The following is a 19,036-nucleotide window of genomic DNA, read 5'->3' on the forward strand; positions in this document are numbered from 1 at the left end:
GTTTAATTTAATAAAAAGAAACCTACAAAATAAAAAAATATGTCTTTTACAAAAAGTTAAAACACAATAATACCATCATAGTTCTCATAGCATATTCATCCATACAATTGAAAAGATGTCATGTTCATCTCCGCAATGTCATTATATCTCCCGCAATGATATCTCGGATCGCTGCCATATACATATCATCATCATTTGTACGACGTGTAGCCTGAACTTCTTCGCGAACTTCATCGCTAGTACCACCTCCTCTAGGACTGTACGATAGAAGGGAACCAGATGATGAACGTTGTTGTTGTTGTTGTTGTTGTAGGGCACATATACATCCTTTAAGGGGTGTTAAAAAATAAAGGGTATATTGGTAATTTGTTGGTTGAAAAGCTATAAGCTAAAACAAGAAGTCACAATCTCCTGACTTTTCAAAAACTCCTTTTCATTCATGTCAAAAAGTCATTTTTAAAAGCCCTTTTCCATTTGCCAAACACTATAAGACCACCCTAGTGGGGCGTGATTTTTAAAAAAAATTGCAAAAAACGCCCGGAAACGCCCCCACCCCCATTACGGCCGGCGTTTTCCGGCGTTATCTTTGAACAAATTTGTTGCTGGCGTTTTATTTAAAACGCTTCAAGGTGTTTGACTGGCCAATCAATTGACGACATGGGGGTTTAGAGAGAGAGATGGAATGTGGGGTTTGATTTGGTCGGATTTTTGGCCGGATTTTACGGGTTTGCAGGTCGCAGGCATAGGCACGAAGAAGAAGAAGGGTTTGTTTTAAAACTTTGATATTGACACTTAGGCTCCTATAGTTTTAAACTTTATTATTTTCTGTTTTGACACATTAGGCCCTAAAGTAATTTTTTAGTATTGTATTTTTTTTAATTTTCTGTGTTTTTATTTTCTGTATTTTTATTTTCTGTTTTTAATTTTTTAGTATTGTATTTTTTATGTTTTAAATTAAAAAAAATAATTGGGAAATGATTGCATGGGCGTTATTGGAATAATGCCCCACTACACCACTTTATGCTATAATGCCCCATGCTGACTGGGATGACACGTGTCGCAAAACGCCTCATGGTAGGGGCATTATATTGATTTACCACTACACATGATCTAAGGAATAACCGAATAAGTTAGTTTGAAAAGCCTAGCCAAACATGCCCTAAGTAACATTTTTTGTAATTTCTCTCTACACATTCGGGGTTTAAAAGAGAGTTAAAACACTCGACACGCAACGCAACGCAACCTCAATTCCCCAAAGAGAAGTTTCTAACGAACATAACTCAAATTCAATACCAAAACTCACAACTCAAAGTTCAAGATTTTCAACAAAATCTTGAAGAACAATAATAATCACAAATGGTGGATAAAAAATCTTCAATCATCAGAGACAGAGATCGAGAACTGCTTCTACCAGTTTCCAATCCCACCAATGACGAACAATCATCTCCAAAACCCTCATCTTCTTTCTCTCATCACGCTGGCCGTGAGGTTTAAGAGATTAAAGTTTCGAAATTTTGTATCTTTTTGCTTGATTTTATCTGTTTATTATTTAATTGTTTTGATGGGTTTTGGTAATTAGGTTGATTTGCAGATGGGTTTTGGTTTATTTGAAGGAAAGATTGAATCTTGATTGATTAGGGTTTAGATGGAGTGTGCCAATTAGGGGGTGTTTGGCATTGTTTTGGGAAAGTGGGTGTTGATCATTAGTTTTGGTGTTTGGGTACAGGGATATTGTGACAATTATTATAATGTTATTTATGGGTTTGATGATCAGTTTTAAATAGGGGTGTACACGAGCCGAGCTACTCGAGATCGGCTCGTATAAAATTTCGAAACGAGCCGAGCTTAAAGTAGCTTTATGAAAACTTATTCTAGTGATCAGTGGCGAAGCTTGACGTTTGTGACGGGGGGTTGAAAACGTATATACACAAAAAAATTTATACGAAAACTACATATATAACACCACTGAAGTTCGGGGGGTCTGACGCCCCTCCCGGCCCCTTCAAAGCTGCGCCAATGCTAGTGATTCACATGTAAAATTTTAATCGATCCGGTTTTGACAAACATACAAACGTACCCATTGAAATCACACTCATAGCAGAGCTATTGGTAGGGTGTACAATATAGTAATCCATTTAACATAAAATGTGGCTAAGAGAACTAACGCAACGACCGTACAAAAGTAGCGTAAGGTGGTGAGTAGACTATAGAAACACTCAAATAACTGATTCTCTGATTATTTTAACCTCAAACAACAGATGCACATTCACATGCAGCACACTCTATCGTAGTATCGTTCAACCTGTTTTGTATTCTATTTCTATGTATCGTTTAAAACGCAATGCCAAACACCCCCCTAAACCTGATAATGAGGATTTAATCGGATTATGATAAGGAATTCAGATTGAGGGTTTAATCGGATCATTGTTTTCATGCAGACTTTCTCAAAGGTTCTTAGGAGTTGGGCTTCTAAGAAGTTCATGACTGGATGGTATGCAAAGTTTTCCTTCATAATATCTTTGTCTTTTCCACAACATTCTTGAAACTTAAAGATAAGAGTTAAATGCCATTTTAGTCCCTGTGGTTTGGGTTATTTTGTCAGTTTAGTCCAAAGGTTTCATTTTTCGCATGTGGGTGCAAAAAGGTTTCACCATTGCCATTTTAGTCCACTGGGTTAACTTCATCCATTATTTCTGTTAACGAGAAAGGCAATTCGATCATTTTATATGGCCGAATTGCCCTTCTAGTTAACAAAATTACATATAAAATGACCGAATTGCCCTTCTCGTTAATAGAAAAAGTGGATGAAGTTAACCTAGTGGACTAAAATGGCAAAGGTGAAACCTTTTTGGACCCACGGGCAAAAAATGAAACCTTTGGACTAAACTGGCAAAATGGCGCAAACCACAGGTACTAAAATGGCATTTAACTCTAAAGATAATCTTGTGACACCTTTACTTCTTTTTTACATATTGCAGTAAAATTATATATATATGCTATGATAAAACATCATCTTGTTCTTACCATTTGACCCTTATTGCAGTGTCATCCTATTACCATTAGCTATTACTTTCTACATAACATGGTGGTTCATACATTTTGTGGACGGGTTTTTCTCTCCTATTTATGCTCAACTTGGCATAAATATATTCGGTAAGCATCTTTCTTTTGGGTTTTATATTTTTCATTTTATAATTAATATAATCTCATTTCTAGTTATTGACCATATAGTTGATAAATCTTGTAAAGTAGTTTCATTTGTTTCTTATAGCTTTCAGTATTCATCTATGTATATAGAGGTTTTTTGGATACGTATTTTCTTATGTGTTTGTTGTGAGTTGTGACTTGAAGAATTAGATTAACATAACGAGTAAATTACGTTTTTGGCCCCTGTGGTTATATCACTTTTACTATATTAGCCCAAAATAAGAATTTTTAACATATCTGCCCCCATGGTCTCTATAACTAACCATTTTGGCCCCTAAGTCTAGAGATCATGGGGGCCAAAATGGTTAGTTATAGAGACCATGGGGGCCAAAATGGTTAGTTATAGAGACCATGGGGGCCAAAATGGTTAGTTATAGAGACCATGGGGGCCAAAATGGTTAGACTTAGGGGCCAAAATGGTTAGTTATAGAGACCATGGGGGAAGATATGTTAAAAATTCTTATTTTGGGCTAATATAGTAAAAGTGATATAACCACAGGGGCCAAAAACGTAATTTACTCTTAACATAATCTATTGATTAAAGGTTTGGATAGTTATGTAATTTTACTTTTGTGTTAATAATCAGTTATCTTGCAGCAACTCCTTGTGTGTTTCTGCAAACCGGATTAATTTGAGTCATTGGACCGTTAATAATCATATAATAAAAATCAAAATCGTTTTTTGTCAAACCCTCAAAAATGATTAGCGCTTCTTCACTTAATCACATCCAAACACTAAATCTTTAAAACTGATTATTTGATTATTATGTCTTTTTAGGTCTCGGGTTTGTGACGTCAGTGACGTTCATATTTGTGGTGGGAATCTTTATGTCATCATGGTTGGGTGCATCGGTTTTAAGTCTCGGAGAATGGTTCATCAAACGCATGCCATTTGTTCGCCATATTTATGACGCCTCAAAACAGATCAGCACCGCCATATCGCCAGGTGGGCCGTCGTTAATTCTTATCTTGTACTAATTTACGGGGCCCGCAAATACTTAAACTGTCTAAAATGCAGATCAAAACTCACGAGCCTTCAAGGAAGTTGTAATAATTAAGCATCCTCGTGCTGGTGAATTTGCGTTCGGGTTCATTACTTCCTCCTTCATTCTCCAGGTGAATCTTTTAAGGGGATTTTTGTTTATTGCATTTTATGAAAGCACATAAATAACATTTTTTAGTGTTTGGATGAAGAAAAATAATGTCTAAAATGCCATTTTCGTCCATGAGGTTTGGCCAGTTTTGCGACTTTCGTCCAAAGGTTTGCTTTTCCCCATCTGGATCCTAAAGGTTTGAAATCTTTCCGTTTTCATCCAGCTCGTTAACCCCATTCATTTTTCTTCGTTAAGTATGGGGTATTTCCGTCTTTTTGTTAACTTAAAGGGCAATTCAGGGGTATTTGGTCTTTTTACATAAAGTGAAAAGGCCGAATTGCCCTTCATATTAACAAAAAAGATGGAAATACCCTTGACTTAACCTAGAAAAATGGATGGAGTTAACCGGCCGGATGAAAATGGCAAGGTTTCAAACCTTTTGGATCCAGATGCGGAAAAGCAAATCTTTGGACGAAAGTCGCAAAACTGGACAAACCTCAGGGACGAAAATCGTATTTTACTAACGTTTGCTTAGTTCATATGATCAGACTTTTTTATTGATTTTTTTTTTTTTTTTTTGAAAAACAGAGTTATACAGGAGAGGAAAAATTGTATTCGGTATATGTCCCAACAAACCATCTCTACATCGGTGATATATTCTTGGTGAATTCAAAAGACGTTGTCCGACCAAACTTATCTGTTCGTGAAGGAATAGGCAAGTTATCCTTTACCGTGTATATAAGTAACAATATTGTTTGTGTTAGTAATCATAATTAACGCATTCGGTATTCATAAAACAAGATTAAAAATCTTTTTTTTTTGTTGGTGCAGAAATTGTTGTCTCGGGGGGCATGTCAATGCCGCAAGTTCTAACAACGTTCGATTCAGGCATTAACGAATATGGACCTAGAAATAACCCAAGTTGAGAGTTTATGTGAATATTTGAGAGTTTAACTTGTTAGTTTTTGCACTTCTTGATGAAAAAAAAAAAGGTTTAAAAAAACATTTAAAGTAGTCTTGGTTATAAATTTCAGGTTCATTTGGCAGCTAGATGTATAACATTTTTTTTGTTTAGGGACAATATATTCATGCATAGGCCATACAAGTCATACATACAATTTGCCCATTTTGAAGTATAGACCCTTGAAATGACATTTTAAAAGTAAGTTATCTCATAGAGTAAATTACGTTTTTGGCCCGTGTGGTTATATCACTTTTACTATATTAGCCTAAAATAAGGATTTTTAACGTATCTACCCCCATGGTCTCTATAACTAACCATTTTCGCTCCTAAGTCTAACCATTTTAGCCCCCATGGTCTCGATAACTAACCATTTTGGCCCCCATGATCTCTAGACTTAGGGGCCAAAATGGTTAGTTATAGAAACCATGGGGGCAGATATGTTAAAAATTCTTATTTTGGGCTAATATAGTAAAAGTGATATAACTGTAGGGGCCAAAAACGTAATATACTCTATCTCATAAATGAAAATCGCATTAAAGTACATATATTTTGCTTGTAATTTATCTCTGTTTAAACAGGTCAAACAGATTGACAGGTTGTACATGAATTGTGATAAGTTATAATCGGATTAAACGAGTCATAAACATGGTAATGAGGTTGTAACCGGTGGTTATAGACATGCGCACACACAAAAGTTTAATATTAAAGGGGTTAACAGGTCAACTCAAACATTACATGTTTGTTTCAAATGTGGAAACAACTCGAACTTGATAGACAACTCAAAACTTGAAAACCAAATCTGACCCGAATCAACCGATTAAAACCTTAGTATTTACCCAACACACGTTTTCGTGCAATCAAACGTCTAGGCTTCGAAGCAACCGGCTTTTCTTCTTCGCTATCTTCACTATCCAACACAATCACTCCTTCAGCTTCACACAATCCTTGTTCCAAAGTTTCTTCATCGTTTTTAGAAACATTTGTATCCGAAACTTCATCATCTACTCTCAAATACATGTTACGATTATGTTTTCCTTCTAGCGTTTGGAGCGGCTTTCGTGGAAGTTTTGAAACAGGAGTTGAAACTTTATCATCATTTTTCTTGTTCTGCGGTATGCCTAAAAATGGTGTAGACGGTTTCTTTCCGGTCAAACCTAGCTTCTTGCGTTTCGGGTTAGTTAAACCAGTTCCATCAAAGGATTTCTTTTGATCCTTTAACAAGTTTTCCTTTTGTGCATCAAGATCATGAACCACGGTTGAATCCAATACATGATCTTTACCGTGTTGTACATTCTTGCTAGAAAGACATAGTTTCTTCGAGCTAATAACCGGTCGTTCGTTACATTGATCACGATCAGAGCTAATAACCGGTGGTTTGTTATATTGAACATGATCAGAGTTCATTGCGGTCAAAACATGATCTTTACCATACTCAAATGACGTATCTTTTGAACCTTCTTTTGGTTCTTGTATCGGTGACTGACGTACTGTGTTTGACGTGATTTCATTCATACCCGTATCACGTTCCCGTGCGTTTGATCCTGAATACGAAGCATCCAGTGACAGCTTTCTACCCGTCCCTGAAAGCTTTTTAAAACTTGCAGCGTACTCGCGCAGATCAGTTTTCACCGGTTCTGGTGGTTTATCTTCACTCTACAAGTAGTAAAATTTAAAAAATCAACACATACATTCACCGTTTATACTATGCAGTTAATATCGCCAATGTACCGATATATTGCAGGGCCGACCCTGAAAATTCGTGTACCCTGTTCGAGCTTGTAAAAACGTGCGGCCTTAACAAAATTGGGTATTGACTATTGATCTCACTAAAAGTCTAAACCCAATGCCAATGAGCTAATAGCTAATCTAAACCATAAGAATAGTTTTGTAAGTAGACCTATGTTGGTGTTTGTACGAGTATACCTTATTAAGAAAATATTTAACATATACTTATCGGGTTTTTTTCATAAAATAACGTGCCCTTCGAAATATCGGGCCCTGGCCGGTGGTCCTCCCCGCCCACCCTCAGGGCCGGCCATGTATATCGGTTATCGGTCCCTTCGTGAGATATCGATATCGGTGCAAAATATATGTCAAATAATCGGTACCGATATTATCAGTGATATTTGACCAATATATCACTGATTTTCCCGATATCAGTACCTTTCTTCTTGGTTCTACCATTCGTCTTTCTTCTTACTGCTGCTAGGAGTGTTATAACTCTAAATTGTTAGTGTTTTAAATCTTAATTAGTTCCTAGTTGCTACTAGGGCAAGCCCAAAGGCTCAAGAGCTACTCGTGATCGGCTCGGTTAAAAGCTCGAACGATTCGAGCCCTAACGAGCCCAAGCCCGAGCTCGAGGCTGAAATAGAGCTCGTTTAGTTATCGAGCCCGAGCCTGAAATACAAAGCTCGTTTAGGCTCGCGAGCCCAAACGAGCCTAATCAAAATTTTAGTTTTTTATATATATAATATAATAATGATGATGATAACATTGGTGAGCTGAGCTCGAGCCGAGCTTTGGCTCGCTTAATCGCTGTTGAAACGAGCTCGAGCTGAGCTTTTAGCTCATTTGAGGTTGTTCTCGAAATAGCTCGAGCCGAGCTCGAGCTTTGGGTTTTACTCGCGAGCCGAGCTCGAGCCGAGCTTTGGCTCGCTTAATCGCTGTTGAAACGAGCTCGAGCTGAGCTTTTAGCTCATTTGAGGTTGTTCTCGAAATAGCTCGAGCCGAGCTCGAGCTTTGGGTTTTACTCGCGAGCCGAGCTCGAGCTCGAGCTTCATAAAAACATAACGAGCCGAGCTCGAGCCTAGTCGGGCTCGGGCTCGGCTCGTTTACACCCCTAGTTGCTACAATTGTTAGTGTTTTGCAAGTTGCAAAAGGTTAATTTGTTAATGATAGAAAAGTATACTAAACTCTTAGTGTTAAATTGCTATATATGAATTCAGCATGATATTAAAAGTTACCCATATCCCACCACGATAACCGATATCTGATTTTTTACCGCATTAACTGCTTAGAGCTTGTGTAGTGGGGCGCTATATGCCATCATAAAGCCCCTATAAAGCCCCAAACACCACTACAGGGGGCTTTATGAGATAAAAGATGGTGAGTGGCGCTATACATATAGCGCTTGATGGGGGGGGGGGGGGGAGGATTTCAAAAATGGACCAATAAAAAAAAGCAAGTGTTTTTTAATTAATTAATAAATTTTAAAATTAATAATTAGGTAATGATAGGTAGGGGCTTTATGACTACGGGCTCTAGTGATATAACGCCCCATAAAGCCCCTGTGTGACGTGGCACGACACGTGTCGTATAACGCCCCACAAGAGGCTTTATGACTACGGATGGCCTTAGCATTTAATCGTTACTCTTCACCTGCTTTTCAAGCAACACATACATACCATGATTGAATCGGTGACAAATTGAATCCCACCGTTATTCGGACTTGAATCAGATCTGGCGAATTTTTCGGTCATAGATCTTGCTTTCTGGTCGAAAACTTGTTTGTTGTATTTATACTCCCTGCTCTACACATTGCAACACACACACACACATATGCTGATCAGTACTTTATATGCCATTGTGTGTATCATTGACAAAATAGGACCAAATTATATAAAGAATATTCACTCACAGCTTCACACATTAGTCCATCATCAGGATTGGGTTCACTGAGTAACAACCCAATGCTCGTAAGAACAGTTGAAATGTTCAAAGATGGCTGCCATGCACCCTGATTCAGATAAATCAGAGTAAAACAAGATGCAATTAGCATTTTTCTTGCGGTGACCAAACACAAGAAATTGTGCAGCGGCAACCAACATGTGTTTAAACCATTTGCATTTAATACTTTTGGTTTCCTTGCGTGTGGAGCTACTTAGTCGAGTCCAACGGGTCATGTAGTGACGGAACTTGAACAACTAAAGTGGGGGGCCGAAAATATTACACATAAAAAACCAAATTTTTGTAGCCCAAAATAGCTTTGAAAAACACATGTTAGATTTGGACTTTTGGAATAGGAGGGGCTAGGACTGCAAACGAACCGAACGAACACGAACAAGGCCTTTTTTGTGTTCGTTTGTTAAAGAAATATATGTGTTCATGAACACTTACCGAACGAGATTTTATGTTCGTGTTCGTTTGTTAAGGAAATGAACATGTTCGTGTTCGTTTGTGTTTGTGTTTGTTTTAGGCAACGAACATTCATGAACAGAATATATCATACACCGTAACACCGATACTTATTAAATATTTTATTTGTCAGAATTTTGAGATATTTAAATAAAATATAAAAACTAAAAAGACTAATGAACTATCGAACATAAATGAACGAACACGGCTTCTGTTCATGTTCGTTCATTTAACTAAACAAACGAACTTCCCGTCAAACAATTTACAAACTGTTCGCTGATAGTTTGGTTCGTTTGTAGCATAGGAGAGGCAAAACCACATAAAACTAAGATTATTTAAACAATCAAACCCGATGAGCTAAAACTTATACTTCTAGTCCCTAATATGTTCCACCCTTGAGGTCATGCATAGTACTGTTATGACCCCAAGATCTATGAATGTAGCTTTGAAAAGACATAGTTTTGTCATTCAAAAAGGGCTAGCGGGATAGCTTGTCACCCGTTTTCAATGTATTAGATAAACACTTAGCATCCAATGGGATTATGCCACCTAAATTAACCAAAGAACTCACCTTTGGAGGGAGGTTTAGAATATCAAGACAGATTCGCCCTCCGGTGTCAATATTTGGATGGTATATGGGAGTCCCAAATGTCACAATCGGCGGCTGAAACGGATACCTACAGATTCCCACATAATCGAAACACATAACTCATACAGACAAAACATCAAACACTTGGTGTGCACAAAACAAACCCATTCAAATCCCACCTTTCAGGTATCTGAATCTTAATCTTGAACACCCCTTTTTCATAAACAGTACCTTCAGGACCCTCGATCTCTGTTCAATCACAAACAAACCAATCATAAGTTAGAAAACTTGCATGCGGGTGTTGCAGTGTGAACTTACGGGCATCAATGGCGGTTAGAGAGGAGGACTGAAGATCGGAAGAAGGAGAGAGGTGCGGGAAAGAAGCTCCCGGCGGTGGGTCGGTGAGGAGGAGTTTTAGTTCTTTTTGCATTCGGAGATTGAGTCTTGCTGCTTGTGCCATTGCCGGGTTTTGATGACGTCAGCACTTTCCGGTGATCTGTTTGTTGGGTTTTGTTTTGTAAGTTTTGGGTGGATTGGGTTGGGTTATTGGTTTTGAAATTTTGTGTGTTTGAATTTGAGTTTTTGGAGGTTTAAGTTAATAGCGCGGGCCATTTAAACATTTTAACACTTCTTTATGTTTAAAGTAATCGGGTTTAAGTTAGGATAACCGGGTTCAGGTAAGTTTCAGGTCGACCCATTTAACTAAACGGGTCTAAGGATGAGCTCGGTACCAACCTAAAATATCGGTACCGAAAATACCAAAAAATGGGTACCGGTATTTGAAGATAAAAACTGGCAAATACTAGTACTAGTATCCGGTACCATTTGCTCGTCCCTAAATGGGTCAGATTCGTGTCAACCTGACATGGTCGCGGGTTGACTCGTTTAACCCATTTATTTTTTATTTTATTTTTTTAATATGTGTTTTATGTTATAAATCAAACTTGGTGTGTATTTTTTGCTACAATCCAAAACTTTAAAAATAAAATGGACATAATGTGTTTTTAATTAAAAGGTAATTGTTTTAGATACATTTGTATTTTTCTACAAAACGTAAATTTAGAGTGTTTTTATGGGGAAAAAAAAGATCGGGTTATATAGGTCATCTTCGTGTCAAACCGCAAATATTCATGTTGTGTTTGTTAAATGGTTTTTTATTTTGGGTTACATACACAATCCGTTTAGCACCTTATTTTTAAGTATGCAAAATGCTGATATAGATAAAATGTTATCATATAAAGTGTTTCAAAATTGTAACTAGAAATGGGTATGTTTATTAACGTTGTGATTAGCATTAGACCACCCGTAGTGGGGCGTGGTTTTTTAAAAAAATTGAAAAAAACGCCTCCTCCCCCACTACACCGGGCGTTATCCGGCGTTTTTTTTGGAAAAATTTGTTGTTGGCGTTTTATTTAAAATGCTGAATTTGGTTAGTGGTCTCTGACAATCACTTTTGTCCACCAATCACTTTTGAGCTACCCACATGGTCTCTTACAACTTTTGAAAATGGTTTGGAGCAGTGTGTATTTCGTGTTTTTTTTTTTTTTTGCATTAAAAATAATATGGACGTTATTGGAATAATGCCCCACTACACCATTTTGGCAATAATGCCCCATGCTGACTAGGATGACACGTGTCGAATAATGCCCCATGATGGGGGCATTATTTTGTTCCACCACTACACATGTTGTTAATAAAAAGTAAAAAGCTTGTATATTTGCATATGCAAGAACCAACATCAATAACAACCATGCTTTACTGCAACAGCATTCTCAAGAGGTTTGTAAAACATGGTGTATATCTAGATGTGTCAATAACCCATTACCCATCATTTATTTCTAACTTAGTATTATTATTAACTTCTTAAGATCTTTATTGTAGAAAACACTCTTGTGCGCCTTAGATTTGTAATTTTTATGCGTATTAGAGAAATCGTTAGAAGGTGATTAAGGCAAAATCATGGAAAACATCATCCGACAGGGGCGCAACTTAGGCATAGCCCGAGGGAGCCCCCCCCCCCCCCGAACTTTTCGATGCGTAGTGTTATGAATAGTACTTTCGTATAGAATTTTTTTAGGTATATACGTTTCCGCCCCCCCGGTTTTGGAAATTTTTTTTTTTTGGGGGGGGGGGGGGGCAAGCTTCGCCAATGAATTCCGACACTCAAGTAAACATCGTTTACGACGATAAGTGTACGGCTATGCCTATCCATATAAATGTATACTGTCTAGAACTAGAAGTGTAAATGATTTAAATTCATCATACATAAATGTAGTTTTGTTGGAAATTTAATCAACTCAACTAAATTGTAACTCATTTCACTTTAAACACCTCTCAACCACCATCCACCCAATAACAAGTAATTCATTGATCTACCATTTATTGTTATTGTTATTATTATTATTGACACTTTGACATTACAATCTTTCCATTCAAGTGTCACAAAAAGTAGTCAGTCACACACACTCAGTTAGAAAAAAATGAAGGGTACTTCAGATCTAATTATGTGGTTAACAGTGATTTTAGTGGTCAGTCTTGCAATGATTTGGGTTTTGGTTTTACTTCTCTTAGCCGAGCTGTATCGGTTTCCGTTAATCCCCTGCTCGCGCCGCTGTCACGTTAGAACTACTAACGCTGCCACTACGGACACGCCCACCACCGAAAACGTCTCTTCGTTGGTTTACATTTCTAACCCGCTTTATGTCGATGAAAGTGGTACTCCGTTTGAGACAACAACGTCGACAGATAGTTCGTCGTCTCAGCCGGACACAGTGGATTATTCGGGTGATGATGAGAGAGAGGATGATACATGATTGGAACTTGGAAGTGATGGTTACATGACTGTTAATGCCGGTCAAGAAGCAGCCCATGGAGGCGCGCTTTGTGTGTTTGAAAGACGTTCCGTCGCTGCAGACTTGGGTACCGAGAATTTCCCGAACCGAAATATTTTCGGTACCGACATTTGGCGTTTTCGGTACCGGTATGGTACCAGTACTTGGTATCGGTACCAAACTGTACCGTACCGGTACCCACTTTTTGGGATTTTCGTGACTGGTTGGTACCAAGCTCATCCCTACTTCATATGATGCTTTATGTCTCCTATTCTAGGAACCGTATCTGTATATTAGAATGTTAATACGAGTTCGATTTAAATATGATTACAAAAGTTATATTGTAAATTTATAATACAAAAGATTATAAGGTTGCATACACTAAAAATATACATGCTCCCACTCATTTTACTTTTAGTTTTTTTAAAGAATAAACTTCCGTTTTGCTCCCTGTGGTTTGGTCACTTTAACGGTTTTGCTCCAAACCTTTAAAAATAGCCATTTTACTCCCTGATGTTTCGGTTTTTTTGCCAGTTTGCTCCCCGCCTCTAACTCCATCCAAATTGTTTGTTTTTCCATTTTGCTCCCTGCAGGGAGCAAACCGGCAACAAAACCAAAACATCAGGGAGTAAAATGGCTATTTTTAAAGGTTTGGGGCAAAACTGTTAAAGTGACCAAACCACAGGGAGCAAAACGGAAGTTTACTCTTTTTTAAATTTGACACGTTTGAGATTAAACACGCGTGTCCAACGTTTGGTATACAGTATTTCACGCGGAGCAGCAAAATAAACGTTTCTCGTTTTCTTGAGTAAGGGTTTGTAGTTTCATTCCGCTCGTTGTTGAAGGGGCAACTTGTGCTACTCTCTTTGCTGCAAAACATGTAATCCTTAGAAGAGCTCTTGTATGGTTCATGATAAGTGATAATGTAGGTTGATTACCTAATTCATAGAAGAGCTCTTGTACGTTTTCGGCTGTTTTAGCAGATGTTTCGAAATATTGCAACCCGTTTTCTTTCGCATACTGCTTCGCTTCCTGCAAACACCATAAAAACATATGCATACCACATTCATGATAATAGCCATTTTGATTAATTTACCGGAGTAAATTACTTTTTGAGTCCCTGTGTTTTAGTGGTTTTAACCACTTGACTCCAAAATCAAAAAGTTTAACGCTTTGAGTCCCTAGCCATTTATTTTATAACGTTTTGAGTCCAATTTTGTTATTTTATAACGGTCTGAGTCCAATTTTGTTAATAAAATTGGACTTAAAAGGTTAAATTTGGACTCGAAAGGACTCAAATGGTTATTAAAAAAGTGTCTAGGGACACAGGGCGTTAAACATTTTGATTTTGGACTCAAATGGTTAAAACCACTAAAACACAAGGACTCAAAAAGTAATTTACTCAATATACTAACTAATACATATTAGAGTAAAATGCCATTTTCGTCCCTCAGATTTGGCTACTATTGCGACTTTCGTCCAAAGGTTTGTTTTTCTGCATGTTTGAAATCTTGCCATTTTCATCCAACTCATTAACTCCATCTATTTTTCTACGTTAAATCAGGGGCATTTCCGTCTTTTTAGACATTTTTTTTGTTATGATTAAAGGGTTTGGGTGGGCAGAAAGTCAACAGAGGTGGATCTTTATTTCTTATCACGTTTAATAAAAAATGTCTAAAAAGACGGAAATGCCCCTTGATTTAACGGAGAAAATGGAAGGAGTTAACGAGTCGGATGAAAATGACAAGATTCCGAAAAACAAACATTTGGACGAAAGTCGCAAAAGTGGCATTTTACTCTGTATATTATATACCTCAATCTCAACCTCTCTTTTTGTACTTAAATCTGCTTTATTAGCCACCAAAACCGTAACCAAATGCGGGTTACCCTGCTTCTGCAACTCTTCTATCCATTTCTTGGATCGCTCAAACGAAGCCTGCAACCGAACAAAACCAAAAGCTCTTCACTGCAATAACCATCCGAACGAGAAGCTAAAAAAATACACAAACTTATTACCATATTAGTTATGTCATACACAACAACGGCTGCAGCTGCACCGCGATAGTACATTGGGGCCAAGCTATGGTACCGTTCTTGTCCAGCGGTGTCCCATATATCGAATTTTACAGTAGTTTTGTTTATTGATACAACCTGTGTGAAGAATGCAGCTCCGATTGTGGACTCCTGCATCGGTTAATAACTAGTTACGCGTGTTTAAGGATGTCGAAAACAAGGGTTTTGTGGTGATGAAATTATGAACTGAACCTGGTAATCATAAAATTGGCCTTTTACAAATCTTAATACCATACTTGTTTTGCCTGTTCCCATGTCTCCGAGGATTACCTGAGAGTTATGGAGATTTTAGTTTTCGAATTAACATTGATCTCGGATTCTTGTATCGCGATTGATCAACACGTGAAATCAGAGGTGTGAACGAGCCGAGCCGAGCCGAGCCTGAGAACGATTAGGCTGAAGCTTGAGATCGTTTAACTTATGAGAGCTCGCTTTGACTTTGTTTCAAAAGCTCGAGCTAGGTAGGCTCATGAGAATTTTATCAAGCTCAAGCTTGGTTCGTTTATTATTTATTAATTAATAATTAACATATATTAATTATAAGTACTTTTATATAAATAATATGTATAACATAATAAAACATAAAAAAAAAACTATATGTAGGTAACAAGATACATATATGTAACTTCGCAAGCTACAGATGTGATTTCACGAGCTACATATATTTTTTTATTTTGTTTTTTTACTTTTAAAAATACTAATCTTATATTTAAAATATATGAGAATAAAAAGATAAAAAAGAATTGATTGTTGGTAGTAGTTTTCTCGGTTTTATGTTTTTATTGATTTTCTCATGAACTGAAACCTAAAATACTAATCTTATATCTAAAATAAATGAGAAAAAAAAAGATAAAAAAATTATTTGTTAACAGTAGTTTCCTCGGTTTTCAAGTTTTTATTGATTTTCTCATAAACTTAACCCTAAAATACTAATCCTATATCTAAAATAAATGAGAAAAAAAAAAGATAAAAAAAATTAATCGTTAGTAGTAGTTTCCTCGGTTTTCAAGCTTTTATTGATTTTCTCATAAACTTAACCCTAAAATACTAATCTTATATCTAAAATAAATGAGAAAAAAAAAAGATAAAAAAATTAATCGTTAGTAGTAGTTTCCTCGGTTTTCAAGTTTTTATTGCTTTTCTCATAAACTTAACCCTAAGTGTGTAAGGGGTGCTCACCTAATAGGTGAGTCCCCCATCTTACACCTAACCAATCACATGGTGCCACGTCAACTCCCCTAATACACTCCTCTAATTCCCCATTTTGATGGCGGCACTCACCTATTAGGTGAGTTCAAAATTTTTTTTTTTTTTTTTTTGTTAAAATTATGGATGTTTAAAAATTTATATAAAAGACATTTCATTAAATTTAAAAAAAAAATACATTCAAACTAGAAAAAAAAAACACATTCAAACTAGAAAAAAAAAAACACATTCAAACTAGAAAAAAAAATACATTCAAACTAGAAATCGCATGGCCACCCGTACTTGTTAGCGATTTCTCGCTTTCGGGCTAGGATGATCGGCAACATACTTGGCGGAACATCGTCGTGCGGCTTAAGGAAGGTTTTCATATCTCGATCGTAATTGTAGTTTTTCATCGTCTCGATTTGTACCGATATGAGCTCGCGAGCCTCCGACTCTCTTTTTTTCCTCAATTCGATCGCCTCCAATTCTACCGCTTGCTTCGCTTCTTTCATGGCGGTGTACACTTTGAATTGTGCCGCCAACTCGGCCGAGCTTCCCTCGGACGATGTAGCTTGACGCTTGTCTCGCCGTTGTGCTCTTTGTGGCGAGGGATCTTCGTTAATATCCGGTATTGAAAAGTCTACTTCAACCGGCTTTCTTTTATGTGCCGAACCTTCACCTTCCTCGCCCATCAATGGGACTTAGAAAGTGTTAAAAAAGTATGAACTTAGAAAAAAAATAAAAAATATGCAATGTTAAAAAAATATAATTTTTACCGCTTGTTGGTATAGGCCGTTGAAAAAGTTTATTTTCGCATGCATCGGGTTCCATTTAGACCGTACTTGATGAACGGTCCGGTTACTTCCACCGATAGTTTTGTTAAAGTGCTCTAAAATTTTACCCCAAAAACTTTCGCGACTTTGTTGATTGCCCTTTTTTTTGTTGGTAGAACAATGTACCCACGCCTTCGCCAACGCCTCTTCTTGTTCTTTTGTCCATTTTTCGCTCACCGTTTTCCCTTTTTTTTCTCGAGCCTCGTCTTCTTCGTTGCCCGCGTCTTCGTCCACATTATATTCATATTCCTCGTCGTCGTCGCCCAAATTTTGAGTTTCGGGCACTACCTCATCGTCCTCGTCGTCCTCGTCAATAGGTAGAGGACGTTCGACATTTCCTCGTGTAGAAGGAACTTGTGGAGAACGATAAGCATATGGGTCGAAGGCGGGGGATTGAGGAGGAGCGTCCATTGATAGCAAATTTTGAAAATAGCCGAAATTGGGTTGTTGGGTGTTGTAAAACGAGGGGTGTGGAGGTTGTTGGAAATAAAACGGGGGTTGTGAAGTGTATCCGTAAGGGGGTTGTGGTTGAGCATTTGCACCGCTCGAACCATCTCGAGACGGTTTCGATACCCGCCCCTTATTTTTTTTCTTGGCCTCGCGGGGTCGGTTCTCCATTGCTCGGTGTATAAAAAATAAAAAGTGGATGGGGTTTGGTTGGATAGTATAAAAAATAATGGTTGTGGTTGGAGAGTTTAAAAAAATATAGAGAATGAGATTGGTTGGAGAGTATAAAAAATAATGGTTGTGGTTTGGTATTTATATTAGTTTAAAAAAAACTTGAATTTTTTTTTTTTTTAATAATCCGACCGTTGTCAACGGTCTAATTTCCTCGATCCTCGCGAAATTTCATCGGTGAACACACACACAAAATGCACCCCGAATCGGGACCCCGCTTTGATGGCGGCGGTGTTCCCGATCGGGGAAGGGGCTCACCGAAGGGGCTTACCGCGTACGCCCCAGACACCCTAAAATACTAATCTTATATCTAAAATAAATGAGAAAGAAAAAGATAAAAAAATTAATCGTTAGTAGTAGTTTCCTCGGTTTTCAAGTTTTTATTGATTTTCTTATTAACTTAACCCTATATATATTATTTAGTTATTTATCATAGTTTGAGAATAATAAGACCATGCATAGTGGTAAGGGTGAATAATGCCCCCACCCTTGGGCGTTTTCCGCCATGTGGCAGTCCAGTCAGCAAGGGGCATTATTGGGCGTTTTTTTCTAAAATTGGTGTAGTGGGGATGTGTGTATTATGTTAAAAGGGGTGTAAAGAATTAAATAAAAAAAAACTAACCAAAAAAAGGATTGGCCAAGAAAAAGAGAGATGAATGTGATTGGCCAACAGTTTCCATTTTGGCGTGATTTAAAACACGCTTCGGAGCTTTTTTCCGAAAATAACGCCCAAAAACGCCCATGGGGGTGGGGGTGGGGCATGATTGGGCGTGTTTAGGGGTTTTTTTTGAAAAAATCTCGCCCACTACGGATGTTCTAATAATACGAATATTGCAGCGTGATTGAAAGAAAATACTTACTAGCTTTGCTTGTATATTGTTGTTACTCTTGCCTCCCATCATTGCCTAATTTTTGCGGATATTTTTAGATAGAGCACCAGTTGGTGTGGTGAAGAAAATGATGGGTAATATGTCGTCGAACAAATCGAGAATGTGGGAGAATTATATGATGTTTGGGTTTTTGGCTTATTATTATTATATTTGACCAGTGAGTTGGAGGTTTTAGGTTTCTGCATTGTTTATTGCGACGATATTAACTGGTATATCCTGACGGCGACGGCAACGTAAACGGTCCTCCACCGACCACCATGTTTGGGCTTATTGGATGGATAGTTGTTGATTAACATTGTAAGTTTGTACCTAGTCCCGAGGGTATGGAGAGCGCTACCCTTGGCACCTCTCCGATAGCGACATAGGGGTGCCACCGCCCATGCCCCGCCGTTTAACAAGTGACGCTATTGAAGGCGCTTCAGCATGGTAACGAGCCCAAATTTGACAGGATCAAGGAGAGTTGGTCAAGATAAGGGGGGCGCTATAGGCATTGAGGGGGCTTTATCCCACACCCTACAAGTTAAGGGAAGGCGTGATAAAGCCCATTGGCTGACGT

The 19,036-nt window shown here is 37.7% G+C and overlaps 3 protein-coding genes across 3 annotated transcripts; 1 reads left to right on the top strand and 2 right to left on the bottom strand.

Annotated features, from left to right (window-relative positions):
* The first annotated feature begins 1,213 nt into the window (after positions 1-1,213).
* On the top strand, positions 1,214-5,381 carry LOC110893787 (protein LIKE COV 1). The gene is made up of 7 exons (XM_022140916.2): positions 1,214-1,488; positions 2,439-2,491; positions 3,044-3,153; positions 3,985-4,152; positions 4,225-4,322; positions 4,889-5,015; positions 5,132-5,381. The coding sequence occupies exons 1-7, from the start codon at positions 1,357-1,359 to the stop codon at positions 5,224-5,226; spliced, it is 783 nt and encodes a 260-aa protein (XP_021996608.1). The 5' UTR covers positions 1,214-1,356; the 3' UTR covers positions 5,227-5,381.
* Positions 5,382-5,910: 529 nt separating this feature from the next.
* LOC110893786 (probable ubiquitin-conjugating enzyme E2 37) lies at positions 5,911-10,587 on the bottom strand. The gene is made up of 6 exons (XM_022140915.2): positions 10,306-10,587; positions 10,167-10,236; positions 9,970-10,075; positions 8,902-9,000; positions 8,669-8,794; positions 5,911-6,917 (listed from the first exon to the last, which is right to left on the bottom strand). The coding sequence occupies exons 1-6, from the start codon at positions 10,445-10,447 to the stop codon at positions 6,090-6,092; spliced, it is 1,371 nt and encodes a 456-aa protein (XP_021996607.1). The 5' UTR covers positions 10,448-10,587; the 3' UTR covers positions 5,911-6,089.
* A 2,867-nt stretch (positions 10,588-13,454) lies between these two features.
* LOC110896232 (ras-related protein Rab5) lies at positions 13,455-18,955 on the bottom strand. The gene is made up of 6 exons (XM_022143696.2): positions 18,451-18,955; positions 15,084-15,161; positions 14,835-15,002; positions 14,632-14,754; positions 13,757-13,850; positions 13,455-13,687 (listed from the first exon to the last, which is right to left on the bottom strand). Exons 1-6 carry the CDS (start codon positions 18,490-18,492, stop codon positions 13,587-13,589), a joined length of 606 nt encoding a protein of 201 aa, XP_021999388.2. The 5' UTR covers positions 18,493-18,955; the 3' UTR covers positions 13,455-13,586.
* Between the last annotated feature and the right edge of the window lie 81 nt (positions 18,956-19,036).

The sequence above is a fragment of the Helianthus annuus genome, chromosome 12 (assembly GCF_002127325.2).
Source record: "Helianthus annuus cultivar XRQ/B chromosome 12, HanXRQr2.0-SUNRISE, whole genome shotgun sequence".
NCBI lineage: Eukaryota > Viridiplantae > Streptophyta > Magnoliopsida > Asterales > Asteraceae > Helianthus > Helianthus annuus.